The sequence below is a fragment of the Acanthaster planci genome, linkage group LG05, assembly GCF_054643075.1.
Source record: "Acanthaster planci isolate LZ-2023a linkage group LG05, COTS_SCS, whole genome shotgun sequence".
Classification (NCBI taxonomy): Eukaryota; Metazoa; Echinodermata; class Asteroidea; order Valvatida; family Acanthasteridae; genus Acanthaster; species Acanthaster planci.
The window spans coordinates 12,011,303-12,028,907 of NC_141781.1; the positions used below are offsets into that span (position 1 = coordinate 12,011,303).

The window sequence follows — 17,605 nt, forward strand, 5'->3', positions numbered from 1 at the left end:
ATAGTATGATTACAATTGTATCTTCAACTAGGAGGTCTATTATCCGGCAACTTCTTGATTCAAGTGTTCAGAGAGTCATTTGTAATCAGTGTTTTGATTCGGGGGGTCCGGCGCGCCGTGGGAAACTTGAAAATCTGGGCTGATATTTGGGTTGTACAAACCAAAGAGCCACAGACAAGGGAAAAATATTCCCGGGGCCAGTGCCGCGACCGTACCATCAAATATACAGGGTGACGTGTGTGTCCCGTCCCCCCGGGGTTGCCACCCACGCCCAATACTTATCGACCTCGTTTCACAGAGGTAGGCGTCAGTAGGCACGTTTGATCTGAAATTACTTGACAGAAGTATGACAAACACTGTGCAAAACGAGAGTGTCAAACTAGAAATACATTTTTTCTTGTGCATAGAAGTGTCATGGACCTATCGAAGCTCTCACCTGAGGTATCACCGGATTCAAAAGCTTTACTATATATTTGATAGACCTCGAAAAACGTCCTCCAAACCGGCATCCCTTTCTTTTGAAAAGGAAATTCAACGCTTGATGTATCAAGTGGAGTACGTAGAATCTGTCGTGTTGTGTGTGTATGTGAGGGGGGGGGAGCTTGGACCGAACTTTGCCCCCCTTAAAAATTGCTCATGATGCTCGGCCCCCCCATCCATGATGCTCCTGAGGACTGGGATTTACGGCTATATTAGAGCTTAAAGTTTAACATGTAGGTGTATATTGTACCTTCCTTTTCCAGAAAACCAGCACCACGACCACAACAACAACAAAACAACAACAGCAGCAACAACAACAACAGCAGCAACAACAACAAGAACGACAAATACAACAAGCATCAAAAACACCTACATAATAACACAACAACAACAACAAATAACAACAAAACAACAAGCCTTCCGAGCCCCCTCCTTGGTGCGTCACTGGGTGTAACACACATTAACATTCACTCTTTTTCGCTGTAGGGACCCCACTGCTCCTTTCTTAGATTATCGATCCTTTACCTTCATGTTTGATTTTGCCCTTGATAAAGGTTTCTTTTACTCTGTCCCCACATCTTTTAGATATCTATTTGTGGTTTGCACTGGTTGGTGGCATGTCATAAATTCTCTGTGTTTTTTCTCGTATCGTGTGTCTTATGAGAGTTCAACTGCTTCGTGCATCTTCAAATGCTGAGGTGCTTGCCAAAGAGAATTATGCATGCAGCTGATTACAGGCCGTTGGATGCAACAAGGGAAAATTTTCTGATAGGTTGTCTGGACTCTAAACCTTCCCTGTGCTTAACCACCGAGCACCCTCAATTTCATTTGTCGTCAATACCACAGGGCAGCAGTGTAATGTCGAGTCCATGGTGCCTATACGGGAGTGGTTATTTGATATTTTGGTTATGCCCAGTTCAAGTCCGATTAGTGTCAGGTGAGGGCCTTGACGGGTAATTGCGAAAGCCTCCTCCGCCAACGTGCCGTGCATCATCTAATTTAATAACCATTGAGTAGCTATTCGCCGGGATTGTGCCACTGAATTTTTACGTTAACAACACTGCTGTAATGTCGGTATGATTTGGCAAAGTCCTCTCGGCCGGCTGTTAAGCGTTTGCTTCAACACAGAGATACGGGGCCGCAATGTCGCCAAATATAAAATCAATAGTGTTTTACGATAACATGGCATTTCCCCGTCCTTGCATTGTTAAAACTGTAAGCTCGTTGCTCTTCATAATTGTTAATATTTAATATATAAAAGGAACAAACGGGCTTTCACCTATGAAGGCCGTCTTCTTTGCTCTTCCGTCCTCTTGTCTAGAGGAGGCTAGTATACATTCTCTTTCCATGTTGCTTTTTTCATGTTAAACATAGCTTCTTAATCAATCAAGACGACCCGACGATGTCTAAAGAAGTCACTTTTAAGCTCAAACACAAGAACTTATTTAAATCTGCCTCAACATGTCTTCGTCATAAGTGTCAATACTTGTTGTTTCGTGTTCATCTGATTCTCACATATCTTTATTAAAAACGTGGTTTTTAAGCTCGAAAGTTATAAATACAAACTTTTGTACCGAGAATGAAACAGAACCCAATATCACCCATCAGTAAATGGATGTTGTCCGTGTACTATGCGCAGAAGTTGGAGTTATTTAAAAGCATTTAGAATTGAAAAAAAATACTTTAAAGGGCCCAAAGCATTTTGGTGTATTTTCTTCTGATGGTTTTGCCGTGAAAAACCAACTTAAACAACTTCCAATCCAACAAAATCATCTCCGCCCTCGATTTCCTGTTTGCCAGTTGAACAACACCCCCACCCTTCTGAGAAGCTCCGCGACAGCGCCACCAAATTGTTTTTTGAGACTACTTTAAAGTCAACACTTGCAAATTTGGATTACCCAAGGGTTGATTTGCAAATGACGACAAGGAATAAACTCGATTCACACTTGAAACCGTGTTCCTTCAGGGTCTTATTAAACATGTTAGCAATTTGTCTCTGAATAATTTCTGTCCATTCACTCCACCCAAATAGGGTATGAAATGTAAATAAAATTAGTTGTTTGCAAGATACTGAGGAATATTTCGAGGTCTAGTTTACCATTGCCTGTCGTAAAGGTTTTATATATATATGTATTTCTTTGGGCAAAGGCACAGATTTCGCCTGTTTGAGATTTATGCGCCTGTTTTGTGCTCCAAGATCTCATGACTCGCAGTTGACAGAATGCAGTCGCCTGATATTTGTCAATGTGAACTAAAACGAATTCAAAAGATCTCTGAGACGTTTGATTAGTAATAATTTTGGTCCCTTTCCGACCCAATTTTGTTTTTCCAAAATGGAAACAGGCAGAAATGAAGTTTGAAATGAAACTACTGGCTACACTTTAAGACAAACGATAAAGATGCACTATTGTTTACCATTGTCAATCACTGCATATGTCCATAAATTTGGGTCGTTCATGAGTAAACATCGATTGATTATGTATTTGAAAGCACAAAATATCAAATATGAACATATGGGGTCAAGATATCGTCATACCTGTTTTGCGAGTTAAGGCTCTCTCTGTTCTTCATGTGCTGTTGTTGGTAGAATGAAGGCATGCAACTCAACCAAAGGCCAGGACGCAGTTGTCTTTTTTCCTCATACATCACGGAGCAGACAGCGCTAAGCTGACAAGTGACTGGAGAGAATCCATGCGCCGGTTCAACCGTGGTTATCTTGTTGGCGTATCTTGCCTGTGTCCGCGGCCACTTGCTGCTCCTTGTCACAACGGCTTACCCAACACCAGAGTGACTCTTCACCTCATCATGGACAACCTGCTAGATAAATCGCTCTCGCGATAACGTTCCAAACCCCCTGCTTGCCCCTTCTCTCCCGCTCACGTCGTTGAGGTTACAGCGTGATGGTTGAGCATGGGATGTGAGAGTACCGGGATTTTTTTTCAGATAAAACGTACTGTTGGTCTTTGGTCGTGTTTGCAATGTATGGAGGATGATCCAGATTGGAGTTCCGCTGATGGCATCTTACCGGTGACACGAATAGGGTTCAACATTCAGAGAGGAGCACTCTGGAGGATTTTGTATTCTAGACGGGCGCAGTAAAAGGGTTTTAAGAAATGAAACGGTCCCTCAAATTTCTGAATAGAATGGAAGTTACGGGGCATGCTTGTTCCTTAAGCAAAGGGTACTTGTCCCCCTTCAACACTGCCCTCGTTAATCTACTGATTAAATTTTATCTACAACATTTGTTTCCATTCCACATGGTTGATATTATTAAAGGTTTATTTTTAGGAGTTTAGTTATTGTGTACATCTTGCTTCCACTGTATTTCTTTTCTTCTTTCCCCTTCACAAGCGGATAAAGGACTGAATTATTTCCCTAAGATAATTGTCTAAAACCAGCTGAACAAAACCATTCATGAAATAGTAATGCACGCTCCACTTTTATGTTATCGACTGAAGTGATACTACAGTGCACATGTATACTTTGTCCCAATCACTAAAACTCCAGTTCCCTTATCGAGCATGTGTCATAATCAAATACATTTCTGTAATCGTGTCAACCTAACCTACTAGCAGAGGCAGTAGATGTTGGGTTCTTCTCCAATAATGACCCTAGTAACAAATACATTACAGGCGGGAGCTAAATGTGGCTTCCTATCCTGATGAACTTTGCAGACTTGTATAATACTTTGACGATTGATACCGAGATGCAGTTCAGATCCGTGCACGGCAAGGCCTAGCTGGCAGCTGAAATACACCAATAATTAAATTTTGCGGAAGATTGGCAGCCGGCGGCTTTACTTGCAGCGCTGAGGCTGGTATGCATCCTCACCAAAGAATGTATATAAAGCCATGAATTGTTATCTGGGGGAGCATCCATGGACCTCCAGGCACACACAAGGCTCCCTTTTCTCCGCCCCTAAACACCTCACAGACAAAAAAAACCCTGGGAGTCTAAATGTATTGGAAACAAAAGGGGTGGGAACCTGTTAATGTAATGTCATACGTTACACCTCCTTTGGTTTTACAACCGACCGCATGTTACGCACATGCGATGGCGCTTGTCCAACCAAACGCCCCTTCAAATTCAAATGTTGGAAATTCCGTTACCCTGAATCGACCCGATTTTCAACGATTTTAAAAGACATTTTTCACTGACATAGGTTTCTCACCTTTTCAACTCGAGATTTTTTAATGGTTTTCCTATAGCTTCCGGTAAAAAGATGAAATGACTTAAATGCACTGCAGAGGAAATCCTGATCATCACATGCATGGATATCTAAATAGCCAGTGTACTATAATTTTAAATGCACCTGTTTTCATTTTGCCTTTCCAAGTTACGGGTGCAGTTTCTTTTGCATGTATTTCTTTCCCAATGTAGACATGCCCTTCAGTAATGACTCATTTCCACAAAGTGAACAACAGAATACAGTAAATATTCCTTTTGAAGCTACACTTGAATTAAATCAGGTACACCGAGTTCTTTAAATTCACGTAAACATAACAGTTTTAATTCACCATACTAAAGATACTGTTGCTGTAGGCCTACATCGTTATTCGGGGCAAGCTTTTGCTTTGTTACATAAGAGACGCCTTGCACCAATACAATGTTTTAAATGGATAAGAAGGCCAAAAAGGAACCAGTCCATTCCAGAAATGGTGGTCGCTATGCAAAAGCTCACCCCAAATAGCAAAATATAGCAATATTGTCTCTAGTATGGGAATAAGCTGCTTCGGCTACAGTGCCGAAGTAGCCATTGCTTTCGTTAAAGCTGTTTTCTTCTCCTTTTCAGACTTTTTTCCATAATAGGGTTTGTAGACGTCTTCTTGTCCAACGGGACTTTGGTAGTTTATTCATCTGATTGATTTCAGGCTTTGGAGATCTTTAGATAATCATCTAAGGATGGCCCTAGAGGAAATTCGCTGTGATGACTTCATCATGTGATTTACTTTTGAATTTTAAATATTTAATTCCCCGCCATAGATTTTATACATGTTTTTAACAGCCAGACTTTGGCACTGTGCTCCACCCGACTGAGCCGATGTTAGGTCCACAGTATTCATTCACCAGCTGGAGAGGGTGAGAAACACAACTGTCATGATGGTGACAATTGTCATAATTGTCCAAGGATAGTCCTACACCATCATAATGTCACGTCATGATAACGTCATCACATGATTTAGTTTTGAATTTTGAATATTTAAATTTCCCCATAGGGTTTTCAACAGCCAGACTTTGACACTGTTACTGTTCTTACTAACATCATATTAAAGCACATTCTTAGAGCATCAGATAAACAGGGTCTCAAAACAAAATCGTCATAATGACGTCATCAGGGGTCATGTGACAAGAGATTAAATGTGAACTTTTTTCTCTATAAGTTTTATTCACGTTTTTCGATTAGAAAATCGTTTTACTTCACTTTGCCTTTTTTTTGAAAATCCGATTGACTTCACACTTGGCAGACCTTCTGACAATCATTCAAGAATGGTCCAACAAGAAAATCGCTGTTTTACTTTTGAGTTTTTAGTGTTTAATTTTTCCCCTTCACGGTTTGGCTCAGTTATCGTTCGGACTGAGTTAATATTACGTGCACAGTCTTAGGCCACAAGTTAAAATAAAAAGGGTTCCTGTATAAGTTCGTCATAACGACGTCATCAGGTGTCACATGACATGACATTAAAGGTGCAAATTTCAAAACACTATATCTCCCGAAGGAGATGTCTAAATTGGGTTGGAACCTTGCAGATAGCTAGAAAGGGAAGTGGTATAGAGGAAAGTGGACATCATGTGACGATGTCATCGGATGACAGGTTACGTGACATTAAAGGTAGGCCTACACTCTCGACAGCACTATATTTCGTGAAGTGCACGTCCAATTGGGATGAAACCTCGTGCATAGTTCGAAAGCGAAGGGTTATAGACCCAAATTGACTTGATGTGATATGATGACGTGATCAGGTGATGAGTCACGTGCCATTATTGGTGCACTCTATAAAGCACTCTGTCTCAAAAAGTAAGACTCTGATTTGGTTGAAACTAGGCAGAAAGGGAAGTGCTTCAGATAAAAATTGACATCATGAGATGTTGTCTTCATCATGTAACAGGTCAAGTGACAAGTCACGTGACATCAAATGTTTGTACTGTATCGTCTATGTACGCTTGTCATTAAATCTTTTAAGCAGTTTTTCGAGAAGTTCGTCACTGGTTTCAGATATTGAAACCAAGCCAAAGCAGCTGCATTTTTCCACAGACACATTTCTAGTTCAAACTGTTTATTTATGTGTAATTATATAACTTAGTAACAGATTTTATTCACATTTAACTCGCAAAAGGCTTATTGTATCTGACGATGAGTTGCAAGCTAACGTTTGCGTTCATCCACAAAAGTTACAATTCATAAGATATCATGCGAAGCAAATAGTCCCCAAGATGTGATGATGGAACAACAAAGCGTGAAGCCTCCTTAGTCTGCCTTTTTTGCACGATGGTGTCTGAATCTCCTTAGGTTTCAACATTGATCAGTGTCTAGATCAATTGAAAGTGATCGCTCGAGTATAATTAATTTAAACTCTCCAATAACTAACCTTAAGAAAAATCCCCGCAGACCATTATATCAAACTGACTTCCTGTCAGCAGCAGGACTTTGGTCGGTCAGGTCTTTGACTAATTACCCACAGAGATAATAAGCTGGAATCTCTGTTTTTCAACAGTTGCTTATTAATAACGAAAAAAGACGTGCATTGTATTTTAATACAACTCAAAGCAAAACAGTGAGAGGAAGCTTATTTTTCCTTCTTTTTTTTCAATTTTGCTTTCCCCTAACCTTCCCGTCTATGATGGTGAGTGTCATTGACAGCTAAGGTGTCAGGTGACGTGTTACCCGCTCACCTTAAATTGCACGAAATTACCGGGATGCCCAGGTTGTCTTCAAAACACTTCCTGTTGTTTTGGAAAACAAAGCCTTGCCAGAAATCGACGCAAACAGCAGGGAGCGAGCGCGCCTTGAAACGTGCCCGTAAAAAGATACTGCACGTTTCTTCCAAAGCGATGCTGGGGATTGGATAATGATATATATGTACCGATTATCGGGAGCAACAACCAGCAAATTTCTACTAAAGGAAAGGAGTGTTGTGAATTTCAGGTGAAACGTTTTTAGACATCACCTATATTTGAAATAATCACAATAACATTTTTGACACTTTAATCAATGGTTTGAAATTGTGTAAAAAGCACTTCTCGTACTTTATGGCCTGATCTATTACCGCAAGTATACTCTGCATCTATGAAAGGGATGTAGTTATGTGGTTTTTGTCAGCCTGTCAGGTGTGATTTCGTCCACCGATTTCGTAGCCTGGCTACGTTTACTCGGTCTAGTTGGGAGTCAACCCATTTATAACTTGTGTGAATTTTCACTGTACCCTTATGCCTCTGTTGACATGGAATACATTAGTTGTGGGTTTTGCAAGGATGTTGGAATTTCGTTGGCTCTCAACAAAGTACGTACTATATTCGTTTTACCTAGCACGAAGGGACGTTGTGTGCACGTACTCTTTGACGGGTGCAGCCTTCCAATCTACTGAAGAGTCTCTTCGTGAGTGTATGGCAGAGAATCCAGTCAGAAGGTCCTCTTGCCGGAGAATGTAGCAAGAGTCTACGAGAAAACAAAATCCAATTTAGTTATTGACAAGTGTGGCGTGGGGAATTCAAAGGGAAAAGTTGTTTTTCCTTAAAAAAAAATAAGGAAACTCTTAGATGTTTGACATTTCGGTCTGATGACTTGAAGAAACCGTGGGGAAATGTACAGCAACTCGAAGTATTCAAGGGGCCATGCACTATGCAGTAAAAAGGATAAAATCAGACCCTCTCTTTCCTGCGGTCTAGACCCTTGTGACATACTTATACATAGTGAATTGACTACTGCATACATAGTGAATTGACTACTGCAGAACACTGCAATCCGCGGCTGCGTTCATTACTGAATATCAACAACGTCCGAACACCTGTCATTCTCTCCATAGAAGCCCGGAAGAAATTAATGCACCGAATGGTGATTGTATGCTGGCTTGATGAAATGAATATTCTGCCCTAAACAATACCAAGAATTACCGGCGGAGATTTCATTAGAGCCATTATTCCTGGGCATTTCAGGGTTTTTCTACCACTAGGCCAGGATAGGGAGAATTTTTTTAAGTTACTAAAACAACGTGCATTTGGCTGCACTTGGCAGGAAAAGAGTACAGGTGCTCTGAATGCTTAAGCTTTTGGTGCATGTGGAGCAGGTAATTAAACACGCTTGAGACATGCAGTCGTGAACTGAATCAGACTGGGATACGATTTCATCGCTCCAAGCATATTCTGGGAAATGATTTGAAAAAAATGAAGTCAAGCTCTCTCGAACGTGACGATCGACAGGCTGCATTGGCGAATCCGAAGGGGGTGGCGCTATCAGACTCCCACGCCAGAAACCCTCTCCCTGAACTCTACATGATTCGGTTGTGAAATTAAGAGATGAGGCTCCAATCCAACATAAAGCTTGCTTGTGGATCTGTGCGATCTGGTGTTTAAGAAATCCCTCCATTCATGCCTGCTTCAGTGAAAGCTACCGGTTGCAAGCTATTTCTATGCAAGCACCAGATGCAGCTTAGAAAGCCAAGCTGTTGCTTCGGTATAATTGGGGAAACGCTAATCAGAGAGATAATTACTGCGGCTTTTACAGTTCATATAAGAGAAGATAATCGTGTTACGCCGTCGGTGTCTCTGCCGTATGCACAACTTAGGCCGTTGTTCTCACTGTCTTCACATGCAACTGTTAAGAAATGCTGCATTTTAAGATTGCATCTTTAAATGCATAGGGTTGAATATGATTTGAAAGTTTGCATTGTGAACGTACCAATCAGACAAAGGTCTGCGATAGCACTGTGCAGACACAGTGGCGTAAATCTGAGCTGGAAATGAGGGGGAGGGGAAGGAATGGGAAAAAGTGGGTGGAGTGACATGAAAATGTCATGATATTCGATGTTCATGATATTAATGCGCATCAGTAATAAGTATTCAGAATGATATATTTATGGCTTTTAAAGAAATTGTTTTCTTTTGACTTATAATGAATGCATTTTAGTCGTTAAAAGTCTGAAAAATTGTTCACCATACATTTACCTTTTTTGCTCACCACAAAAAAGTGTAGGGGATGATTCAGTAGCCCATCCCCATCTCAAAAAGTGTGTGCGGGATATATACCTCTCACCCCCCGGGATTGACGGTCATATGCAGATCTCTTCGTAAGCTGGGTTCTTAAAAGAAGAGATTTAAGTTATGTTACTGTTATGCCTTTTGAGTGCTTTTGACACATTTTTACGTCACGTGTAGCGACTGTAATACGTAACGTGACCATTGGTCAAAATGGCCGTCAGAGTCGAAATTACTGTCAGACTTGCACGGTGGTTATGATCATCACAGTTCGTATACCGATCGTAATGGTTGTCTTTTCTCTGCTGTCGTGGTTGTTCAGGGGCGGATCCAGGTTTTTGGGGCTAAGGAGGTTGGGGGGGTTCTTGTTCATGCAAATTGGTGAGGTCAACTTTTATCTTTCTTTTGTCCTTAATCGTGCACACAAAATAAGAACCTTACATGGCCAACAGCATGTTTTAGGGGGTCTTCCACCCTCTAAACGTAGTTCACTGAAAGCAAAATAGCAGTGACATGGATGAGTGGGAGGGTGACCCCCATCCCCTCTGGATCTCTGCGTCTGTGCTTGTTGTTGCAGTGCATATTAACAGTCGTTATGTCCATGAGAAAATGTCACGACGAGTGCTATCACGTTATGAGTTGTCACAAACCTAAAATCGTCAGCATCCTAGAAACCCTAGTGTGTGTTGGAGCTCAATGATTGTCGGTTGGGTGTGTAGTTAGAAATTAGTGATGTCGTTATCCAGTAACGATGTATTCGTCTTAGTTTCCCTGTTGGAGATGGTCAAGTGGCGAGTAAAACTTTGAATGCATTTCAAAGCCCTTGTTCTCCAAAGTCTTTTTCTATTATTCATCCGTCAAGCAATTGGTGTCGCGGTTTGTCAGGTAGAGCAGTTATATGACCTCTATAAATCTTGCTTCGCAACTCCAGTTTTCCTTTTTAATACCAACAGGCATACCGACATAGATCTATGGTCTAATCATTCATTTACTGGTGCTTCAGATTGGTACGTTTTAATGCAGTGTCAGCTAATAACATCATGGGTTTCCTTTTCCCCTGTCTCCTAGAGATAGACAGATTGGTGCTGTAGACGTGCGAAAACATGCATTGTCAAGGGTTTCACTACGGTGCGGTTGGCTAAAAGCTTATAATGCATACTATAAATGATCTTGTTTTGACGTTCATCCAGTCAGCAGGCGTTATAAATACAATCTTTTGGGCTAGGTCTTCTCCCGTGTTTTGTGAGCTTCTGCGTTTTGAGGTTTCAAAACAAGGGGTCTTACGACTGGAATGAAATAAAGAAAGATAAAAATTGGTTGACGCAGTTCACATGCTTTTCTCAATTCACTATGTGGAGACGTTACCGTTTTCGCCTTGGTTTAACCTGGACAAACAACCAAACCAATTGATCTCCCTTATTACTCCCTGGCTGTTGGTAATTCGCCCGCCGCGCAGACCGATCTCTCCTGCACTATACTCGTATCCCTTTGAAACCGCGAGTTTGCGGCGTTGATGACATTTTCCCCTGTTTGCCCGCAGGCGCTGTGTGAGTGACGTAGAGGCGGGAAGACTGGGGGCGGGCTTTACCAAGCGGGTCAAAATCAATCGCTCTTGTGATCGAAGCGTCATTCTGCGCTGCGGATTGATACTAGAAAGAAGCTCGTGAGGAAGAAGTACTCTATCAATCCGAACTGAAACAGTTCTTTCCCGGCGTAAAGACGACATAACGGTCTCCCACTCGATAAAGTGTAAGATTTTTCTGATCAGCATCACCCCTCACTTTCGTCTTGGATTGTCAAAACCAAAAGTACCCGCTTTTGTTTTTCACTCTCTCTTGCAGTATTGCAAGGACCTTCCCATCATGACTGAATCTGCGGTCTTCGTTACGGACATTGCTACCACAGTGGTGGATTTATTCGCGCCCACAAACTTTAGTGACCGGATGGCGAACACCAATTTTCCCCTACTCGTGTACAGCTCTCCCAGATACTACTTCAACGGCAGTCTAGACAATGCCACCACTCCAGCTCCACCGGCTTCTTTTCCAGCGGCCTTTGAGACCACGGTGCGGATCATGGTGCCCACCATCATCGCCATCATCGCCATCATCGGGCTGATCGGCAACGGCACGGTGCTCTACATCATCTTCCGGTACCGGGAGATGCAGAACATAACGAACTATTTCATCGCCAACCTGGCCGTGACAGATGTGGCCATGCTAGCTATTTGTGCCATTCCCACCGCAGCAAACATAGCCGGGATGCCGATTGGCGAGGGACTGTGCAAGGGAATCAACTACATGCAATTTGTGAGTACCAACCGCTTTTCTCTTTGCACTGTCAAGGCTGTTGATGTACACTTACGTTCTGGTCTCATTAATTTCCCAATTAAATTCCCGGCAACAATCGATACGCCCCGCCTCATGTCCATTGAAAATGGCTTTCTCTACATCCTCTCATCCAGTTGAACCCAGAAAGTGAACGATTGTCTGCTCGTAGTTAATGGATCCTCCTAATGCCACTTTGAACTGGCATTTCGTTAAATGTTAAGTTGCTCATACAAAGCTCCAAAGCAGAAAGATGAATTGTCTAATGCGTTGTGAGTAAAAAAGGGCACTTACGTCCCTGCATAGACTTATCCCTTCAAATTCTCCATTCGTTGCAGCCCTATAAATTGAGACAGAGCTATGGATATTCGGCGTATGCTTTATTGCAAAGAGTAATGAACGGGATATGTGCACATATTTCGTTTTCCCCCTAGGCTTTCACTAGTTTTACTGATAAAGTAGAAACCAGGAGCTACCACGAATACTATACAAAGCAGCAGTAGAACACACACTGCAGTGGCACGGACCGCACAGTCAATTCACTGCTAGTGACAAGGAGGTCTTCTTTTTTTCTCTCATTTTCTAGAGAGAAAGTCACTTCCATATGAAATTTGTCTCGAGCCTTTATGAGTACGATAGAAAGCAAGTAATTGAGGTCACTCCCGTCTATTGGGAATTGCCTAGCTTCATTAAACGTCGCAATGCCGAATATGAGACGCCTCCCGTAAACGTAGTGTCAATTCTAATGGATTCCCTCATTTGCCTCCGTAGATTCACCCGCTCACTAAGTGTTTTTGTTTATTACTCAAGACGGGAGCAATAATTTCCATCCACTTTCCAAACACTGCAATACTGGTATAGCCCATGGCGGAGGGAATTCAGTAATTACATTTCACGGTCTTTTGCCGCCAAGGAGCCAGTCTGCTTGTCCGTCGACCAATGACGGAAAAATAATTTTTAATCTTCAAACATTTCAACCAGAACAGATATTGGCAAATTAAAGACAATGCACAAGACTAATTGGAATATGTATTGCTGTTCATATCGATCTAATCACTTTTAATGAAGATGGGACGATTCGAGGAAGAGCAGTGTCCAGAGTTGGTGCCAATATGAAGGAAATAGGTAACTGTCATATACCTGCGATAACTTTGTAATTTTACACAAATGACAAACTTGTTGCTCACGATCAAGTCGATATTTTGGACACTGACACTGGTCTGCCCTCAGCGATTGTGCACAAAACCATCCGCCTTGCTTGAACATCGGATCTTTTTCTTATTTCCCATTTTCAACTGTGTCGGATTTCAGACAAGGAGAGCAATGCGCGTCTTATTTTCTCTGCCACGCCCTATGGTGCCATATAAATCCTGTAAATGACAAGCAACTGCTCTGGAGCGCGGGTTTCATTAAAAATAACACTGCCATATTTGGGTCATGTTGCAAATTTTGTAAAACTTCTGATTCTGAAATCACAAGCGTCGGTTAGCCTCACCATCAGCGTCATGAGCGATTTGGGTAGAGTGGGTGAACATATGACTGATATCTTATAAGCACAAATAATACAATGTTCTGTATTCCTTTCCACAACAGTTTTCCCTCAGGTACAGTTCTAGGCCTGCTTGAATCAGGAGTTGACTCTGTAGGCCCATCTTTATGTACCAGACCTTTTTTGTGGTGGGGGTGCCTATAACAGGCGAAACTGCGCAAGCCCATCTGCGGACCATTTTTGGCAGATCTTGGCATGACAGACTATAAATTGCTTGACAAGAGTTGGGAGAAAACACATTCTTATTTCAGAAGTAAATCTGATCAAAATGACGTCCATGTTAAGATACAAACCGTGCTCTTCGGTCTACAAGTCCTCCTTGACCTTATAATAACTAGAATCAACGTTGGCTAGCATTTCGTTATCAATGCGTTGCGAAATGGCTCATGTAAGCAATTAGGGTGTGAGCGAAAACTGACAACTGTAGAGAAAATCGCTCTGCATGAAACTTTTATGCCAGTAGCTACAGCCGCATCAGAGAACCGGCTTGCATGATCGACCTGAAATATGAATAATTGACGACTCGATGAAAGGCCACGGTCTATATACTCACGGAATTAGGAACAGATCCTTCATCATCCAAGGGACCCTGGTTCGAATGGATTAGGCGCACTGTCCCAACGACAAGGTAAGAAAATTCCGTCTGGAAAGATTGACCCAGATATTGACTGAAGACTTAAAACCGAATCCTTCGCCGGGGTTAGTTGACAGGGGAATATTACCTGAGCGGTTGAACGAGCGATATCCAAATACCCTTGTTGCCAAGGATGTGAGGGACGATACGATTCAGAAACAACTCTCAAACCTGAAGTCTCTCATCTTGATTAACCAGCTTGAGAAGGGCCTAACCATGGTCTGAAAGGTACATTCTCAGAGTAGTTTCGATTTCTTGACTTGAAGAATCAACTATACAGCTCCGTTGAAATTGACAATCTTACGTTTGTTTCTGGAATTATGTGAGGGCTTTACCCGTGTATAGTTCCCTTGCCGGTAAAACTAAAGTATGATATTGGGAAAGTTAGGGGAAAATGCGCAGATAACAGGATTCACACAGTTTGTTGTGTGGACTTGACAATCTTGGGAACGAGCTTAAAGCCCAGCTCCCGACATGATCATACTGCTCAAATGTCCGAGTTTGCCAATGTGTCGAGACATCAACCCTAAAATATCGCAAAAGGCGAGACGTGGTACACGTGCAACGCCATTTGGCCCCTAATATATTCAGACCCATCCAATTAAGCACCTGCGCGTATTTGTGATATCGGCTGACACATATTTGGCACAGGAAAGTGCTCTTGGAAATACATTGCATTTAGTTATCGGGTTGATAAAAAGAAGAAGAATAGTTGGCTACTTTCAAAATGAACGTCCTCATGTTTGGTATTTGTCTAGCTTACATCAGCCTTGTAAGACCTAACCGACTGAATCCATTTGATTTTTTAACAGCATTGCCACATTTCCATAGAAATCACCTACTTACATGTGGACTTGCAGTGGTGAGGTTTCAACCGACAAAAGAACATATTTTAGGTCGGAAATGTACTCACCGTTAGGTATTTGGCTTATACATTTAAAAGCCGGACAGTGAATCGACAAATTAATGCTTTTCAACCACGGAGATGGGTCTACACATAAATTTGATATAGTGTTGGTCAAATTGTTTGGAAATTCCTTCATATGAAATCGTAACAAGTTTCTTTGTTCTTTTTCTGCTCTGTTTTGGTTTTATCGTCTTCACTGATGTTTAAAACATGTGTTCAGTGATTTTAGTATAAATAACGTACGGTTAACTGTTTTGCATATGCGAATTCCTCCAACTTCAACCAGACACACCACGTGCCCCGAATGCTAAAAAATCAAATTATCTGCTATCAAAGGACTACGGATTGGTCAGATGCGTACGTTTTGAAGCAAAAGGCCTTAGTCTGTGCAAAACAAGTAGGAATTAAAATAAAATTAAAAAAAGCAGAGTTGCTTGCCTGATGATGTAGGTCCTTTTCAATGCCAACCTGATGCAAGGCTATCTCAATTGAAACAATCAGGTTTTAATTATTATGGTCGTAGCCTTGGCAATTATCGGGTTTGTTCGGTTTTTGCTAACTGATACAGGGAACAAAGATGCAGGCATGCGGCAATGCGTGCCTGTACACCCAACAATTACGGGGAAAAAATTCGTACAACTGAGACTCCAACAAACAGAGGAGAGCTCTAATATGGGGGACTCGTATAGTTAAGTTTTTTTCTTTGTACTGTTTTCTTGGGGTAGTTTCGAATTGCTTTGATTTGTCATAGACGACGTCCATTGACCTTTCACTGGACGTTGTCTGTAGCCCTCTCTGATGGCGGGAAGCATTCTGTTCAGTTGTGCACAGGGGGAATTATCACGGAGTGCCTACTACAGTAGGCAAATGGTTATTACAATGTGTTTGCTTTTGGCGGGGCCACTGCAAAATGACTAGTGATGCATATATGGCGTTACCATGGTCACTGGATTCGCGCATATCGCTATATTGGCAATCTCTCAGAATCCATGTACCCTGTAAGGTGCTCCCCCCGCCACAGAATTTCCATGTACTATAAGTCGTTCGAGATTGTCCATCGTAATCGACAAATGTAAACCTTCAGGATGCCACACCAGTTCGTGACTTCCATTCACTCTGAGCAATCAATCCGGTACAAGGTGGGCTTCTGCCGAGGTGGCGTTAGTGTAGCAGGGAATTTTAAGTCTGTCCGGTGAATTGGTCTTTTCAGGCGGAGCAGCTCGGGCGTGCTGTCTGCTCTGCGCAGCAGATCATGTTTTCAAGTTCACAAAAACACACACCTGACTTTCTGTAAATGTGGCTTCTCTCACCATAGTTCTAACCAACAATTTACATTAATTTATTGCCGATAAAAATGTCATTGTGATACATTGGAATAAAGTTGATATTTCGCGGAAGGTGCATGCATGTAATTTATGTTCTTACGTTCAACCTGTTTGTATTAGAACTAAAGCGCAGTAGCAGAATTTTTGTCATCATTAATTACTCTACCATACTGGTAGTATAGATATGTAGTGAATGCAACCAGACACTCCGCAAACACTTTACAATAATAAATTACCTTTATGGACAGACGGTACCCGACACATAAATAAAGCACATTGTTATTTTAGACACAATTTTGGCTTGGGGTTTAGGAGTCCTTTATATCTACTTACATTTTGTCTAATTATATTTTCTTTATCTTGTTTTGTTATTATCCGCTCATGTGTCACAAGATCAAATACCAAATTAACATTGTACCAAGTATGTTTACACTTTTCCAGAAACGTGTTATACAATACACAGTGCATTTTATCACAGGAAGAATTCACGATACTGTTGTTTGAACTAACAAGCAATATTTTTTAATGTGAGTGTACACGATTTTGTACACGATAAAGGGTTATCGTGTACAAAATGTAGCTACCTATTTACCTTATGATCACAATAACACAAAATATATATGCAGGTAATTCTTATAACAGCTTGACAAGCTTCAAACCTTCCAACTCCACTGTCATTTAACAATCAGATAAAATAAGGGGTAAACATCTTAATGCCTAAATGTAATACAGTGCTTTGTGGGGAAATAACGTCTACCCAGAGGAAATCCTGAACCCCAGAAGAAAAACAAACAAAGGATAGTCGTTGGGGAGTCGGAGGTGTATTTTCGTTGTTGTCTGAAAGGCTACATGCAATGGTGAATGTGCTGCTAACACTAGCACTGCACTGAACTTATCGCCTGTCGTGCATTGTTCATGAACAAAACTTTCCACCAACCACGTACATGCTCATCGCATATCTAGAGGCATGGCAAGAGACTCATCGGCCAATGACCTTGCACCAAGAAGGCTCCAACCCCATAAGTTGTTAAATGCAACTGGCTTCCAATCTTGGCCTTCACGGTACTCCAGCTGAATACGTGCCCTGGGCACATCCCTCCCCACCAACAGGCCAATCCTTCTGTCAACAATGTATCGCATATCCAGATCCTATAGGCCTAGATGATCGTATCCACGCCAGACCCTCTCACACTG

At 41.7% G+C, this 17,605-nt stretch overlaps 1 protein-coding gene across 5 annotated transcripts in view; it reads left to right on the plus strand.

Annotated features, from left to right (window-relative positions):
- The window catches only part of LOC110981226 (G protein-coupled receptor 54-like), a 131,015-nt gene that overhangs the window by 77,480 nt on the left and 35,930 nt on the right, over window positions 1–17,605 (plus strand). For 4 of the 5 annotated variants that reach the window (XR_015425510.1, XM_087137498.1, XM_022238637.2 and 1 more), the window contains one exon: window positions 11,511–11,978. Coding sequence is in view for 4 of the 5 variants with exons in the window: in XM_087137498.1 (XP_086993624.1) it covers window positions 11,532–11,978 (447 nt within the window). In the remaining variant the exon portion in view is untranslated. Of the gene's footprint in view, window positions 1–11,279; window positions 11,419–11,510; window positions 11,979–17,605 lie in introns of those variants that run through there. The other variant, XM_022238649.2, reaches the window with a different exon arrangement.